We start from the raw sequence: 18,073 nt of genomic DNA on the forward strand, positions 1-18,073 counted from the left end.
TGTAGTTTAGTTTGAAGTAGTTGACCAACACGTTTTATTGATGAGTAGAATTGCAGAATTATGCCAGTCACTACTCAGAATCAAAAAAGACATCTTGAATTAAAATATTTGTAAACATGTTTAAGTAAATTGGAAATTACAGCACATATACTTTTTTCTATATTTTAGATATTATATTTTATCATCACTACCAGTTAGTTATTAGAAGTTACAAGCTTCTAAAAAATCTAGCTAAAAAAAAAACAGAAGATGGTGGTTCCGTAAGATCATTTTTGCAAACCTAGTATAATATGTGTATTTTTTTTTGTTTAAGTTCCACAAAGTCAAGACTTAAGTTTTTTTAAGTTCTTCAGCAGATAATTTTTCTTCAGCCAAAAAAATAAACTTCTGTCTTAATCTCTTGATCAACTAAATCTTGTTGCTCACATTCGTGAGTTTTTTCAGTTGTTTCTGATTTAATGTAGAATAGAACGACAAATCTTATTTGGGAACATCATTTTTAGGTAGTTGAGCTTTAGTTTTATTAGGCGGTACTAAAGGAATTTGACCACTTTGACCAGTCTCACAACAAGTATGTTTTTTTACTTCTGATTTCAGTAGCCTTACAACCTTCTGTTTGAGGTTAGCAGGTAAAAAGTCAAGTTGATACCGTGGATCAACAGCTGTTTTGAGTAAAAACAAATCGTTATCATGAAGGTTTATTCGTGTACAGTTATTAGTAGTATAGAATCTTCTTTCGAAAGCCTCTCCTATATAGTTTTTACCAAGGTTGTCAAGATTGTAGAACTGATTTGACCTGGTGGACTGTTAGCTTTTTGATTACAAAACGTTTTTAGTACTGCTGCATGCGAGATTACACTTGACAGCAGTGCTTTGTTTTCTCTACACTACTACGTTACAATGTAAAAAGTTTGAGCAGTTAAGGTGTTTAAAACAAATGATTAAATCAACTAAACTTTAGTAAGTCTGTTTCGCTGGACTAGTTTTATATATACAACATATTCAAAACAGAATAATCTAAGTATATAAAACTGAAAGAAGCTGATCGCGGAAAACAGAGCCTTTCCAAACTAACTGGGTTCAGATCTAGTCAAATCTCAGCTAGGATCCGACTGAATCCGGATCCGGATCTTGAATCAGGTAGATGACTAATTGTTACAAACCTTTGAAAAAGTGTATTGAAACTAATTTATTTAGAAAAAAAGAAAATCATTAATGTTTTTAATTAAATTAAATTTTTAATTAAATTTTTAAGTATAAAAAAGTATTTCTTTGCCATAAAAGAAGTAAAATTACTATGAATCAAACAACCAGCATGTTTTTTTATTAATAAAGCCATGGTAAGTTATGCCAATAAAAAGCAAATTAAAATTTTACCTCTGTTTATTTCATAAAAATTGGTTTATTGCAACAAAAAATCAAAAAACAATTGTTATCCTACAATACAACATATATCATTTACAATTTATAAAAAGTACTAATACTGCTAATCTGTTTACACTCGGTAGTTTACTTGTGTAAATTTTTGGAAACGTTTTGTTGTTTACGTAGTTTGGTTGTTTTATAATATAAAAGTAAAAATGAACAAAAAACTACTATGGCACTATCTAAATAATTCGATCCCGATTTTTAATTTTTGATAACATATGCCAAAAAAAAAAGGTCGGCCGAATCTTCAAAATTAGAGTTCAGTCAGAACTGAATTTGGATCTATATTTTAAATTAAGATCTAGCCGGAACCGAATCAACTTAAAATACTAGGATCCAGTCAGATTCGAATATTTGGTCGAAAAAGTAATAACCGGCTTCATCAGATGGAGTAAACATTTTGATAACAATGAAACTTACTAGAAGTAGAATGTAAGAAATGTAGTATAATATAAACTCAGTTAGTATAAACTTTAGGTTTTTGAAACATATAAATTTATTTTTAGTACAAATTTTAGGTAAAGTGTACCGTGCATTGTGCAATGCAAAAGTATTTTAAGAAATTTATAATTGATTTGTTATAATTATTTATTATGAACGACTACTATAAGACTAAGTCATTTTTGTTGTAATAAGTGAATGATTATGCTGTTAACAAATCCTGAACAACACGTTCAACTGTATCCAAAAAGTGTACGATTTGATAACTAAAACGTTTTATTGTACACAAAGTCCTTAGACAAAAGCTTTTTGAGCTTTTTCACCGTCCAATAAACTGTTTAACAATCTATTTAGTTTTAATACTAGACGCATGACAGTTTTTGGTAAAATACCTTAGCAATTTGGGTTGAAAATTTTTCAAATTAAGGTGTAGATTCTAGAAAGCGAAAATCTGCGGCATAAAGTTATTTTTTTAGCTAAAAACATAAAAGAAGAGAATTTTTTTTGTTAAAATTTTTTAATTTAAGCGTTTAAATTGATATCTATTTGTTATTTAACGCAGCTTTTTTTAATCATATTATTCATATGAAGTACTGTTATTGACTACTCCAATCATTTTTCATAACTAAGGCTCGTGAAAAACTTTTTCTGTTGAGTGCAGCTGAAAATTTTTATTTGGAAAAGTTTGCGACTTATAAAATGATGGCTTCCGTTCCGACCCGTGTGCTAGACTTACAAAACTTGAGTTACAACAAACAGTCTTATGAATATACAGTAGTGCGGGTCCCGCACTCCGGGCATAATTTGAACCTAATTTTTTACACTACTTTTATCTAAATATGTATTGTGCAAGTTTATTTATTAACCACATTAGACTCTACTTCAGCTTTAGCTAGGCTTGTGTAAGCCCAGCCAACCAAGTAATTACTTTAATAAGTCGTTTTAGTTTATCACTGCATACAATGCTATCAGGCTCTAATTCACATTTGTTAGAAGCTATGTTAAAAGCTATCAGAAGTAGTATCTAATTAAAATAAAGTGAGTGTGTAATTTAGTAGTAAAGATTGTAATAAGAGTAATTGTTAGTTATAGATAGTTATTTTTAAATAAGTTAAAAAAATAAAGAAACTATCCTATCAAGGGAAAAAAGTAACATTAAGTATTAGTTTAGGAAAAAATTAGTACTAAACACTTCTTTTTTGAGGGCAAACATTTCTTATCAGAAGATGTTAAAGTGCAGTTTAAATAACATTAATATGCCAAAATTACTGCAGATATATTTGTTAAATTTTGATTATGTTATAAAGTTTTCAGTTTCATACTCTACCCTTTGGATGTTAGACACTTTCTGGGTATACAAAATTGTATAAAGAGAAAAGAAAATGTGAACCTCACTATCTTTAATAGATTGGTGTGGAGAAAGACCTTTTGGTCATCAAGCCTCATACCATTAATTTTTAAACAACTTTTGATCAGTTTTAAGTTAAACAGGAATAAAAATATAACTTTAAGATCAATTAAAACAAATTTTGTTTTTATTTTTACTTAAATTAAATACGAAAATAAATATTAACAAAAAAAGGTATGCACTTTTTTTAAAACTTATCATTGCTATTATTAATCATGAAAACCATTGTCTACCATTGTACCACCTCCCTTAGATTTTAAATTTTGAGATCATGTGCTTTCAAATTTTTCTTTTTGCCCTTTGTTGTAAATTTCGTATATACCAATAAAATACAATTTATTTTAAAAAACTGGTATAATTTGAGACTAGAACTTTATTGTTGACAAGTTACTGCATATAGTTATAATGATTTATACATGTACTGTTGAAGAAATTAAAAATTAACATCTAATTTTATTTTGATCTATTAAGAAGTTACACTAAAATTTTTTTAGCTAAAAACCTATATCTTATAAGTTTACTGCTAAAATAATCTTTCAATTTTGTACAAGTAACATTAAAACCCTTTGAGAATCAATTTTTAATTTCATGTTGGTATATTAAGTAATTATTAACTTTGTAACAATTTTTTTTTGATCCAAAAGTGAAACAATAAATAATTTTTGGTTTTGACATAATTTGATCATAATTACCAAATAGATAGACTTAAAAATTAAGAAGTATATTAAAAAGGTCTTTGATAGTACATACATAATTTTTTATAACTATATGTGCAATAACTTTGCCAAAAATGAGATTATTATTAGGATTTGTACTCCAACCACAGTCCAAAAAAAAGTGATTTAAAGCTCATCAAACAAAATTTTAAATCTTTAATTTATTTTAACTTTAAAAAAACTTGTGCAAAAAAATAAAGTTGAACTTTTTTTTGTAATAAATACTTAAGAGTATTATGTTGTCTTTTTTTCAGTACATATTAGTGTTCACTTTTAAACAACCATTTCATTACAATTTTACGTTTAATAGTCTTTTTATAATTATTTAAATTACATGCTTTACTAAGACTTTTAACAAGTTTTATCTGGTAAAGGATTGCTTTACTAAATCTGGCCTACTAAAAAATCAATTAGTCCTACTTAATTTAGTCCATCATATACCAAATATTTTTTGAAATTAAAAAAAAAACATGAAAAACAAACTGTTAGATTATTTAAAGTTTCTAAACAAGATCAGTAAAAAAAAAACTTAAACCACGAGTTCAACCCAGATTTTTAGCTTAAATAAATTTAACATTATACAATGTCCATTAGGGTGCTTATAAATAGAGCAACTTTTGAGTTTCAAACTGGAAAAGTTAACGTTTTGGAAATAACACAAAAACACCCTATGCAAAATTTTAAATGATTTAGAGAAATTTCATGTTGGCGGAATTCAATTTTCTGAAAACCACCCCAGTGCAAACTGTATGTAACCCGAAAAATTAAATTTTAGAGTTTTTAGCTGGAATTTTTTTTACATGTGGCAATTTATCACTTCAACATTTTGTGCGCAATTTAAAACAATTTAAAGAAAGTTCCATGGAGGCAACTCTTTATTTTATATAGTTTTTACCATTTTTTGTAAGTTTTCTTGAATTTTTTAAAATTAAAAGTGCAACCATAAAACTTTCTTTAAATCGTCTTAAATTGTGCACAATGTGTTAATGTGATAAATTGTCACATGTAAAAAAAAATCCAACTAAAAACTCTAAAGTTAAATTTTTGGGTCCTATACAGTTTGCATTGAGGTGGTTTTCAGAAAATTGAATAGTGCCAAGGTGAAGTTTCTTCAAATCATTAATAATTTTACACAGGGTATTTTTGTGGTATTTCCAAAGCATTTTTTTTTTTCCAACTGGAAACTCAAAAGTCCAATGATTAGTTGAATGTCTTAAAAGACTAATATTTTTAAAGAAAAAAAAATTATAACTTGTGTAATTTGTTTACTTATAAATTAAAACCTTTTTAAGCATTTTCTTTGAAAATGACCTTAACAAGTTCTTCTTTAAATACTTCTTGAGATTAAAGTAGTTTTAGCTTTATTTTCACAGCTTTTTTTGTTATGACTACGTTCACTGACTGGTTTTGGCAGGAGAAGTTTTGGTTACCGGAAGGAACTTCCTGGTCAGACTTAAGAGACAGACCGGGAGCTCAGTTTGCTCAGCCTCATCATCTGTATTTGGTTCTTCCCTACGCTGTTTCCTTGTATTTGCTTCGGCTGTTTGTGGAACTGTTAGTTTAAATTCAGTGTTTAAACCTAAAAATAAATATCATTTTTATTCAATTGTAGTTTTAGCTCTGATGTAAATAATTACTTGCAATTTTAAGTTTTTACTATATTGTTTTAAAATAAGCTTTTTTTAACATAACTGTGATAATATTTAATGAGTTTTTTTGTATTACAAATAAAAATAGTTATAGATTACATTTATTACCACAGTATATACAATAAAATATATAGCTTTGTTTACTTACATCTAAATATAAATAAATTACTTAAGTTTTTTTTCTATAAATATTATTAAAATTTTTAGCTGATAAAGTTATAAAAAAATAGAAAGAGATAAAAAATATACAAACTTTTCTTCAAATAAGTTATCCAATAACTTTATTAATGATAATTTTTTGATAATTTAATGAATAAGGTGTTAAATTATTTATTACAAATTTTGAACTTATTTTATAAAAAAAATGTTTTGTTGATTAATTCCTTTTCTAAAAGTTGTCTATTTATAAATATTATTTTTTATTTTCTAGTAAGTAAACAACTTTATACTTACTAATAAAACAATTTAATCATTATTTTTTATCTAATATTTTAATGTTTTAGTATTATTCCTTTTTATAAACTTTGCAAAATCTGTGTTAAAAAATCAACTTGTTTACCTTCATTTAAATATTAATTTACAGAGTTATAGCGAAACCACTTGGATTGTGGTTAAATATATCAAATGCAGCCGCAAAGCCACCATCTCCAAATGTTTTGCTTGAAAGAGTTTATGGAACAATAACCAAAAATCCACAAGGTGATAGATTAGAAGGTTAATAAATTGTATTATTTATAGTATTTCTTTGATTTTATTAAGTTATAAAAACAAATATTTTTAGTCAGTAAAATTAAAGTTACAACCTTTAAATTAAATTTTTTGATTTAAGTTTACAAGTTTTTTTGTTTTTTGTTAATTTTTTCTTTGTTTCTGTTAAAGTTGTATAAGTTATTTTAGTCTAAAATTTAGATACGAGCAACTTTCTTTTATCTTATTGCTTCTTTTAATAACAGTTTTAGTTACCAATGTTAACTAAAAGTAATATAAGTGTTATAATTTCTTTTTAAAGTGTATGTTCCATTTTAATTTATGTATGTTATGTTAATAAATTATAATTTTTTTCTATTTTCACTAACCATTTTTAACAACAATTTTCAAAATATGTAGCCTTAACAACCTTGCTAAACTCTGCCAAATTAAGTTATTAATTTTTTTAAAATGTTAGTTTTATTAAGTTATGTAGTTCATAAACTTTGACTATTAAATAGACTTGTTACATATAATGTTTTTATTAGAAAAAATCAATGACAAGTACTATTTTAAACATTTTAAATCTTTGTTTGAATACAAAAACCTTTTCAAGCTTCAAAATTAGCATACTTTATTTTCATAAAACTTATTATTATTAAAATTGATCTTATGTTTAGATAAAATTAAATTATTCTTATTAATTAAAAATAAAAGTAGTTCTAATTCTACACTTTTTACTAAAAATAACAGTGGCTCTCATATAAAAGCTTTAAGTATAAACTACCAGCCAGTTTTTATAAAATTTAAAAAAACTATTTAGCTTTTGATATATTGTTATTTTTGTAAAAAGTTTCTGATACAAATGTATGGACCACAAATTGTTTGGGGTCATTTTTATTGGGAATTTAAAAATTCACTAAAAATCTCTCTTCTTCATTTTTTGAGCTAGAGACCTCAAACTTTCACGAAATGTCCCTTTTGTCAAAGACTTTTCAAAGTCAAAAGACTTTGATTGTTGCGATTTTTAAAATGTCAAAAGATAAAAAATTAGATAAAAAAACAAAAAAAAAGTAGTTTTATTTTAAAAAGATTTTAATTTTTTTAATTAAAAAAATCCTGCATTCATTTGTTTTTTAAATTTATAATGGATTTTCTGTGAAAATTTGAATAAGATTGGTTAAAAAATGAAGGAGGAGATAGATTTTTAATGAAATAGTCTTTTTTGACGTTTTTGGTTTGCGCCTTCCATTAGGAACTTATTCAATCGCTTATATATTAAAAAATAATTTGTATTATTTTAAGTGGTTAAAAATGTCTGGTAGCTCAGATAAAACTTTATAAAATAAGATCAACTTGTAAAAATCAAGGTGGACCCCCCTATGCCCTTAACTTGTCTTAGAAAAAAATCTTAAAATTAACTAACTCAAACTTTTTTTTATTTACTATAACAAGTAATTACTTTTAACTATACCATATAATTAGTTATTTATAAAGATTGTGTGATCCTACTTAAAATAGAAAATCACTAAAGTTTATAAAATTAGCTTTATTGTGTACTATATTATTTTCTTTGATAAAATATTAATCTATGTACATATATAGAATAATATGTTATAAATAATTATTCTAATATAAGGTATAATAATATAAAACATTATTATGGAAAAGATTTTGATTAAAAAAAAATATTTATACTTTAAAATGTATTTTGAAATCATGATGCTATATAATAATATCAAATACTTGTCTGCTTGCAGCCAAAATAGACCATATGTGGCATGTCTGTTCACTAGATTTGGTACTAATTGCTGCAAAACAAAATAAAACTAACATTAAATAAAAATAAGTATTGTAAAACGAGTATAAAAGCTACTTTATATAGATAAAATTATTTTGAGGGTTTTTAATTGTCTTATTGGGTTTTTTAAAACATTCTTATCTCATTCACTTATCCTTTTACTAGTTGTGTTTGTAAAAGTCTTTGTAATGTTGACCAGCTTTACATTTTCCAACAAGCAATTCACTGTAAACAAAACATTTGGAATATGCTTCATTTCTCATCCTCAGTTGCCAAGGCAGTGAAGACTGCTGTCTTAGGATGGTGTACATAGGGGTGAGGTCAGTATGTTTCAAAACTTCTACATTGCTAATATTATGTTATTATCTAGTTCAGATAGTTTTATGGAGGCATTGTTGATGAAAGATGTTTATTTTCTTCTCCTGAACTTCTGACTGGGCAATATTCAGCTGTTGTACAGCTGAGTACTGATTACACAAGCACTAAACACAGCTGAATTTGTGCAAAATTATTGTCTTGGAATCATCCCAAAATCTTGCATATGGTCAGGCGAAAAAGCCTTAAGCTTTACCAATTAGAAAGTTAATCTCAGTGTCCATTGATGCAAAAGACACAACATTTGAGCCAAATTATACAAATTTTCATGTATTTAATGCACTTGTCATCAATTAAAATTGTTGGCAAAAGTATCTTCCTTTATTATTTAGACTTACTTTTTCCATTACTAATAGTGGGTCCAAAATTTGAGCATGCAGAAGAGAACTAAGTCAGTCTTGCGAACTTTGAAAGAATGAGCTACAAAAGAAGCATCATCAACAGAGAATAGGTCTCATACAGTAATTTTTCTCACTGCTTTGCTTTCAAAAACTTGTTTTTACTGTATATTTTGTTCAACCTTGAACTTACAGGTACCATAATGTTGCGTGTAAAAGCAAGACTAACTTTATATTTAGTATCTTAAAATAAGTATAACTATTAAAACTTACTTAAACAAACATCTGAACGTTTAAAATTAGTTTTATGTTTACATTTAAAATAAGAGCTTGAGAAAAACAAACTCACTCTGAAAGTATAATTAAATACTAATATCATACAGTATACCACACTTCAATTCTTAATCTTTATGCAAATTTTCAATTCTAGGTCTTTGCAAGCAGTTGGACTGGAATGAAAGGAAAGTGCAGCGTTGGTTTAAAAGAAAGCGTGATATAAACAGACCATCGCAGCTAGTAAAATTTCAAGAAACAGTGTAAGAATAGATGTTTATATTTTAAAATCTCTTTTACAACAAGATATTTTTCAAATGTTATTTCAATCCTTATTTAAAGATCAAATATATAAAAATGCTACTTTTTTCAAAAAAAAAGTTTGAATAACTACAAATATTAAGTACATTACTTTTTTTTTTAATAATTGATAACAATAAATTTATATCATTCTTATTTTTGCAAACTTGTAACGAATAAGAAAATTAATACTTGATCAGTTTTTGTGAAGAGTGTAATCATTTGAAACTAAAAAATCTTTCGTAAAGAAAATCATCTTATCTCAGGTGGAGGTTTCTGCTGTACACGTTTCTGTTCGTGCTTGGAAACGTGACTTTGTACAAAACGTCGCCTCAGTGCCTCTCAACGCCCAGCACGTGTTGGAAGGGCTACCCGGAGAAGCAGCAACTGAACAGCTACAACTACATCTACTTCCAAACCGAATTGGCCTTCTACACTTCCTGCGCCATATCCCAGTTTTTCGACGTGAAAAGAAAGGTTTGTTTGGTTTTGAAACTTTATAGGTGTTTTGTAAATGTTTTCGATGTACTCAGTGTTTCACAAGGTGTATTAAAAAACTTCTGTTTTACTCAGCAATGTTTTTTTCTTTCAAGTATCTGGTTTAACAAAAAAAAAAAAAACAAATATATAACGTTTGCCACTCATTTGGGCAAATTCCAGGCAAGTATGGAATTTTTATATATTAAAAAAGTTAGACTGATTTAGACTAGTTTGATTTTTTGTTGAAAATTTCAGGCTAGTTTCTTTAAGATTATTTTACTAAAAGTCTTTTTTTTCTGAACTTAAGTTTTAAACTTTAATTTCTTTCACTTTATGGTATTATACCTAAATTAAAAGGTTTAAGTTAGTGGCTTTTACTAATTTAATAGAATTTGTATATTTTTTAAAACTCAAGTTGAATAAGGCTTGTTTTTTGCTTTTAAATCTGGCAACTAAGCTTATAATTTAGAGCAGTTGACTTAATTTTTAATAAAAAATACCTTTAAAATTAAATATTTTGTCTTTTTTGAATGAAGCTGTAAGTAGTGCTTTCTTTCACATTAGTAGTATGTTAGTTTAGAAAAATACTTTTAAGGTTTTTTATTTAAACTAAAAAACTTTCGAAAAAGCTTTAGAACTAGTATACTCAAGTTATATCATGATTTTTTAGTTTCACTTTTGTTAGGGTAAACGAATACATTTACTATCAGTAAATATAATTATTTTACCAAAATTAAAAAATATATATAAATAAAATTTACTGCTAAAAAAGTGGTTTTTGCTCCGACTTAAAGCTTTGCCATTTTTGTGTTCCTTAAAAGTTAAGCACATAATTGATTTAAATTTGACATTTTTTGATATCAGCTTCTGCGGTTGTGTGTTTAGTAATACAAAAGACTTTCTACTTACAAAAGTATTGTTAGCAAACTGGTTTTACGGTAAATCAAGCATTGATAAAAATCAAAACAAGTAATTCTTTATATTTGATTTCCACATTATAACTATACTGAGTAAATATTTATTAGTATTTAATTTTTTTCAAACTTAAATTTTGTTAAGTGTTTATGAACTAGAATTACATGTAACACCTTGTTCTTTTTAGTAAGAACAAAAAACGTGTTAAATTAAAAATTTATTTAATTATTTTCTTGACTTTTTGTTCAGGATTTCTGGGTGATGTTCCTTCACCACATAGCAACCATTTTCCTCATAGCGTTTTCTTATTCGATCAACATGCTCAACATTGGAGCTGTCATAATGGTCTTGCATGACTTTTCAGATATATTCTTAGAGGTGAGTTGATCAAAATTATTAAGTTTTCAGTGTTCTGATGAGCAGATTCAGTAGGTTTTAATTCAAATGAAATAAAAAAAATCAAAGCTAAAAGTTGATATCTATTATAAAAGCGTCATGAAGCTATAGATTTTTCTTCTTAATAAGAAAAATGAATTTTAGGAATATATATAAAACTGTATGTTTATACATCTGTAATTAAGCAGATAAAAACCTTAATGAAAAAAATGGCTTTATTTGAATACAAGTTTTAAATACAAGAGGTGAAGGTTTAAATAATATTTTTATTTTTAACGTTTTCATTATAAAATAAATTTATTGACTAGTTTTTTCATCTTTATACTTTAAATGCATTGTTTACTCATTGCATTTTAAGTTTTTGTTGTATTGTTTTAGCTACTACACCTTAAAAACTATATCAGTGGTTCTAAAACTTTTAAAATATTTTACCCACTGATAACTGAACACAATATAATAATATAAAAAGTTGCAAACAAGAAAATAAGTTGTATATTCAAAGGAGAACAAGTGTTATAATGCCGAGATTGATTTTATAATTTATCCTTCGTAGTTCTTTTATTATATTAAAAATACTTTAAATGATACTAATAAATAAGGTTCGGATAAAATGTTTTATACGTATCATGGTAGTAAGGTATATTTAATTTATAATTTTATTGCGCTTGTGAGAAGTTATTAGCATAAGTTGAAAAAAAAAACTTAAAACTTGAATATTTAAGTTGAAAAAAAATTTAATTGTACGGTATGAGTATACATAAGAAAGTTTGAAGTATTAATAAAGTTTTTCAACCGAATTCTCAAGCACTCTTATAAGCCAATATAAATTTCTAACTTTTGACGGGTAGAACTTTAGTTTAGTATTATTTAGCACTAAACAAACTATAGGAACTTCAAAGCTTTAAAGTAAAAATAAAAGTAGTCAAGACATTAACTGACATCTTGCTCAGTAATCAAGCGTGGAAAATATTGATTTTTCTATATTAAGATGGATTTGTAGTGTTTTTATGTAAAGTTTCTCTCCTTAAAAGAATCCCTATTAGAGAAAATAAACTTTATAGTTTTAACATTTTCAGTTCAATATCTTTATTGATTTTCTGTGTTTTTATTCAACTTTTTATATTTTGACAATGTATTAAAATTTTAAACTACTATTTTTTAAATCTTAAAATATTTTATATTGTATGTAACACTAAATCAATTTACCGTGTTAAATGTTATTTACTTACCACTTATTAAATTTTAGTAGTCTTTCTTTAACTAAGTTTTTTGATAAAAGTAGTTTAATTATTGTTACCACTCATAATTTTGATAGGACTGGAAAAATTTTCTAAGTATAGTTGATAAATTAAGTATTTGTTCAAAGTTTAATTAATACAAACTTGAATTTTTTCTTGAAATTTTGATAACTTAATTTATGTTAATCGATTGAAAGTTTCAAGTATTCTAAAATTTATAGACATCAAAAATGATAAAGTACGCAAAATTCGACCAACTAGCAGAGTACGGATTCATATCTTTTGGACTGTCTTTTTTTCTAGCTAGAATAGTATATTTTCCATTTTGGTTAGTTTGCAACTATTCGTAAATGACAATTTATTAAAAACTAGTTTTATTTTTTTATTTATATTTAATAAGTAATTGTGTAATTGTAAGTAAAATTTCTTAAGATCAACACAGCATTTCAATAAAATTGAATTATCAACTTATTAACCTTAATTTTCTTAAACGGTTATAACAATTGTTACGCTTATCTTCTTTTACATCTTAAGACTTGAACGTTTATGTTATTGTCATAAAATGTTTTTATTTTAGTTTATCCAAAAACTGAGCCAAAATGAATTTAATGTTGAAAAATGAAATATTTGTATCCAATTTATTTTGTAGTTGAATTGTTAAAAAAACGCATAAAAAAATATTACATAAAAACAAAAAATTGATAGATGGCAAGAAATGTAACAACTGTAAGGATGTTTTTATTGCTTTCAACAGTATATCATTTCCAGCTCAGCCGAACAAGTACTTGTAAGCAAAAAAATGTTGGAAGTAAAAAAAAATACTTGAAGTTGGTAGCTTCAACCGGTTCAGCTGTTACTATGCATTAGATCAGGGGTCGGCAGCCTTATGTAACTCGCGGGCCAATTTTCTCGCGAAAAATTGCTCGCGGGCGGCACTATTTAGAAAAACACTTTTGAGGGCCGCATTTATTTAAAAAGGGTTCTAGTAATCAGCATAAAAATATTATCTAAGATCAAAATAAGAAATATTAGAGCATAAAAAGGAGTAATTAATGAAGTAAGAACCTAACTTTAATTTCTTATTACAAAAGCTTTAATTTTTATTGTTTTAAAAACGTATATTTTTGGCTAAAAAGGAGCTCGCGGGCCGCAGATTTTGACTTTGAGGGCCGCATATGGCCCGCGGGCCGCAGTTTGCCGACCCCTGCATTAAATGAATTGTTTTATATAAAGCAAATGAAATATATTTATACAAACGTTCAGGGTGCTGCACAGTGTGTACTACGACGCGTTCGAGGTGGCCGGCTACTTTCCCTCCTTCTACTTTTTCAGCGTATGGCTGGTGGCGCTGCAGATCCTCCACGTTTACTGGGTCTCCTTCATATTCAAGGGGCTGTTCGACTTCATCAGGAGCGGCGGCGGTGATGTTAGTGCTTTGTGTTGTTTGTTTAAAATAAAAATTTAAAAAAACGAGAATAAGTTTTAAATATTTATAATTTATTGTTATAATTCAGCAAATCTTAACCTGGGGACAAATTTCCTTGTTTTGGGGAGTGAGTTTTTTTGTTACAAGTTAGGGAAACTTATGTTCATTATCTATCTTTTTAGGTTAAAGTTAGTGTTTGACTGTAATTTATTTAAAGTCAAATAAACTGTTCAAGTTTTACGATTTTTTATATTTAATAAGCTTAAAGTTCAAAAAATCTATTTTTTTCTTCAAAAATAAACGCCGTTTTGGGAATTGGGGATAAATTTGGTAATTATCCTCTATAAAGGTGTAAGTTTGGTAATAACCTTCCAAGAAGGGGTGAAACATTAAAAAGGTTAAGAACTGCTGTTATAGATAATAAATCTATATTCTATCTGTATGCTATCTTTTTTTTTGATGATACTTGCTTATAGTTTTATTATGTAATTGCTTATACTTATAAAAAAACCGTGTAAAATAGAAGTAATTGTCTTGCAACATAAGTATATTTGAATTAAACAAATGTCATCAAACTCAGTTTTATTTTCAAAACTAATATATTTCACTACATTTCGTCTGAATTTAACTAGGAGAACAATACAAGGAAACTAATGTTTTATATTTAGATAAACATCAAGATAGTTTATTTCTGTTTCAATATTAGTTTTCTTGTTATTGTTCTGCTGCCAAAAAAACTGTTGAAATATTGTGAAATATATTAGTTTTGAAAATAGAAAAAAAAAAAAATTGACTTTGATGTCATATTGTTTATTTCAAATTGAAAAGACTTATCATTTTACTACTGAAAAAACAAAACATGTTTATTTAAAAAACAACATTATTTTTTATACTTAAAGTATTACGTTTTCTAGTTATATTTCAAGTAACATAGAATATCTAGTGTTAATTTTATTCCTGTAAATATTAAATACAACTAAGTTTAACATATTTGAAATAGACCAAATGTTTAACACTTTATAATTAACAGTTTATGCTTAAAAGTTTTATTTAACTAACAAAAAAATTTCAAATACTTAAAAAAAATTCTTGCAAAAACTTACTTTTATCTATTTAGATTTTAATTTTAAAAATGTAATCAGTTGATTTCATGTTGTAAAAAAAAATTTTCATACGCTTAATCAATATTGATTGATAATAAAGCAAATTTATAAACATAATTTCAACTTAGTTTTCATACTCTTATTCTTTTTCAATATTTTAGTACTATGGAAATGTTTTTTTCCGTTTGTGAAAAGTAAAAATAATGTTTCACTGTAATTATTTCGTTGTAGATTAAGGTGTGTTGCGATAGGGGGTGTCTAATGCTTAAACAATGTGTAAGAATGGTTAAGTTTTTTTAACTATATTTTCATGTTGAAATTTCATTATGTATTTATTTTAGGCGTTTGGTATAATGCATACTTTTTGTCACTACTAATATGACTATTTTTTTTTTTTCAAAATTAAATTATAGAGAATATTTACTTAAAGTTATGTAACTATGCTAAAACTTAATATAACTTTGCTAAATGTGCAATTAATATATTTATAAATTATTAAAATGTATGGCAACAAAATAAAAAAATAATGACAATAAAACAAATTGGCTTTAAGGTAAATAAGTTTTAAATTTTCAAAAAATAGGAATTAGATTTTAATTTTTTGTAAAAAGTACATTTCTACCATGTTTACTTGAGTTAGTGTTTATTTAATCTAATCAGATGTTTTATTTACTGTAATTTACAAATTTCAACATATAGTTTTGTAATCAGATTACAGTAAACGCAAATAAAACTTTGAAGGCTTGAATTTAGGTGTTGTTTAATCGATCTTTTTCAAAAGTTGTTCGAAACATCTTTTTATATTTTTTAAACTTTCTTTTAATATTAAAATTTTTAATATTTAAGTTTCTTTTTTAGTTTTTAAAAAGTTTATCATACCTTGTCTTATGATAGTAAAATTTTAAGGAGTTATGATTTTGTATATGAAGTTAAAAAAAAGTTCTAAAAACCGTCAACTGTCTACTATATAGTTAACAACGGTAGTTTATTTGTTATATTGTTATTGGTTGTTAAATAATATTTTTAACAAAAGGTCGTAAAACCATAAAAAATTTACGACTTAAACTGATTTTCTGACAGCCGTTGATGGCATTTGAAGTGTCACTAAACGATGAAAATAAGATCAAACAATTTATTCAAAATTTTATGTTATAAATATTTATCAAAAGCATATGAAAATATAATTAAGTATATACCAAACCATTAGTTTTAAGTATCAACCAACATTTGCATTTAGAACTGGTAAAATTTTTGAAGTAAGCTAATAGTTATTTAAAAAAATGTTTTCAAAGTTTAGTTAAATGTTAAGAAAATCTTACTATTGAATTAAAAATTAGAATTAGAAATTAAAAATTGAATTACAACCTCAAATATAAATTTATTGAATTAAAAGTAGTTGTCTTAGCAACTTTTATTTGAAGTATTTTTATTGTTTTAATTTTATTTCTAGTAAGTGTTTGTATTGAATAAAGGTATCAAATAAATCAACCAAGTATTTAAATAGTTGTGAAAAACTCAGTGATTACTTATTACAAAAACAGTCTTTCAAAACAAACATGGTTGACACGTTTTTGTTTGTTGTTTTTGTTTACGTAAAGTCCAAAATAACAGTTCATGTTAGTTTATTAAACAAAACATTACATGATCTTGGTTAGCACATATCACCTTGCTAAGTTTTTAATTAAAGACAGCATGAAATGAGAAGTCATATTTACTTCACTTGCAAATTGTGTAGATATTTTATTCATAAGTCATAACAGCAAAATTAGCTTCTGTTATGGCTCAAAATAAACATTTCAGTATAAGTAATTTTTAAGTTTCTAGTCTTATGAATAAATAAAATTTTAGTAAATATATAAACAGATATTGTAAAAAATATAAATATATATACTTTTAAACACAATACTTTTGGATATACTGCAAAAATTTTCTTTAAATTCAGACGTAACTATAAACTAGTTAAATACACTATATTGAATTATAAAATATAAAAACTGATTTATTATTAAAAACATGTTGAAAAACAACCGCTGAAGTTTAAACGAGAGAAAAAAAATAGTCAAAAGTGTAGAGTTGCAGCAATTTACAACTTTAGGTCGGAGATGTGAGAAGCGACTCTGAAGCGAGCGACTCGGAAAACGAAGACCAGAAAACCAAGTAACCGCTGTCAGGTTCATGATGTTCCGTTCGTTGTTGAGCTTTTGCCAAAAGAACCACTCTGGTTTTCGAATCAAGTTTCATTTAAAAGGTCTCCGCCTAAAACGTTTTTTATTTTTAAAATTAGTTGCCTTCACAGACATTAAAATTGTCCGGTGCAAGTTGAATTTTATTTTCAAACTGAAAAATTCAAGTTGTCAAGTCAAGTTTACGAGAATTGACAAGCGGTCGTTGAAAATAAATTTTAGTTTAATTTTTTTTCCGCAGATTAAAACTGAAAATTAATAATTCACAACCGAAAAATTAAATTTTCATAAAACTATCTTGTCGTGCAAACCACATTGGGATAAATATACAAGTCGCTTTTTTTTTGGCAACTTTTACATACTGAATGATTTCGTATTAATTCAGCTGCTAGTCTTGTAGATAAAGTTGTTGAATTTGATAAAAATGTATTTATTAACACGTGTTCTTTTTATTTGAAAAATTGCAAATTTTATTACTTTTTCAACGGTGCTTTTTACAAGTTCTAAGTTTTATTATAACTGTCATACTTTATGTTAGCAAAAGTTCTTTAAGATAGTTCATTTTGATTAAACTATTTTTTTATATTTCAAACCAGGTTTAAGCATAGTTTAAAATTATTTAATTTTTTATTTCTCAAAATCAATTTACAAGTTTATGTTAAACTTTTTTTTTAAGTTCAAACCTTTTTAAAAATTATTTGTTAGATACTTTTAAAGGTTTTTAATGAATAGTTTTTATTGATCTGCTAATGATCTTTAGAATTTTTGAAAGGGATGCTTAATTTATTTGTTGTAATCATACATGTTCAAGTTTATTAAAAAAAAAAAACTTAATTTATGTTTTTAAAATAAACACAAGTGCCAATAGATTAAGCAGCTTTAAATTATTTTTATTCAAGTTTTAGCAATACAAATT

The 18,073-nt window shown here is 25.8% G+C and overlaps 1 protein-coding gene across 2 annotated transcripts; it reads left to right on the forward strand.

Moving 5' to 3' along the window:
- The first annotated feature begins 5,362 nt into the window (after positions 1 to 5,362).
- Positions 5,363 to 18,073, forward strand: LOC145828586 (ceramide synthase 6-like). 2 transcript variants are annotated; one of them, XM_082936351.1, is made up of 8 exons: positions 5,363 to 5,547; positions 6,226 to 6,356; positions 9,274 to 9,379; positions 9,683 to 9,893; positions 11,061 to 11,189; positions 12,667 to 12,773; positions 13,709 to 13,875; positions 17,077 to 18,073. In XM_082936351.1, exons 1-8 carry the CDS (start codon positions 5,378 to 5,380, stop codon positions 17,133 to 17,135), a joined length of 1,080 nt encoding a protein of 359 aa, XP_082792477.1. In that variant the 5' UTR covers positions 5,363 to 5,377; the 3' UTR covers positions 17,136 to 18,073. The 2 variants fall into 2 exon arrangements, with proteins under 2 accessions (XP_082792477.1, XP_082792470.1); XM_082936344.1 differs by having other exon boundaries at positions 13,709 to 13,871; positions 17,070 to 18,073.

Source organism: Thalia democratica, chromosome 1 (assembly GCF_965202585.1).
Source record: "Thalia democratica chromosome 1, ktThaDemo2.hap1.1, whole genome shotgun sequence".
Lineage (NCBI taxonomy): Eukaryota > Metazoa > Chordata > Thaliacea > Salpida > Salpidae > Thalia > Thalia democratica.

Excerpts from the sequence above, each read along its gene's own strand:
- LOC145828586 (XM_082936344.1), top strand. The coding sequence starts at position 5,378 with ATGACTACGTTCACTGACTGGTTTTGGCAGGAGAAGTTTTGGTTACCG. Across the intron at positions 9,894-11,060 it reads TTTTCGACGTGAAAAGAAAG|GATTTCTGGGTGATGTTCCT; the intron begins GTTTGTTTGGTT and ends CTTTTTGTTCAG. Across the intron at positions 11,190-12,666 it reads TTTCAGATATATTCTTAGAG|ACATCAAAAATGATAAAGTA; the intron begins GTGAGTTGATCA and ends TAAAATTTATAG.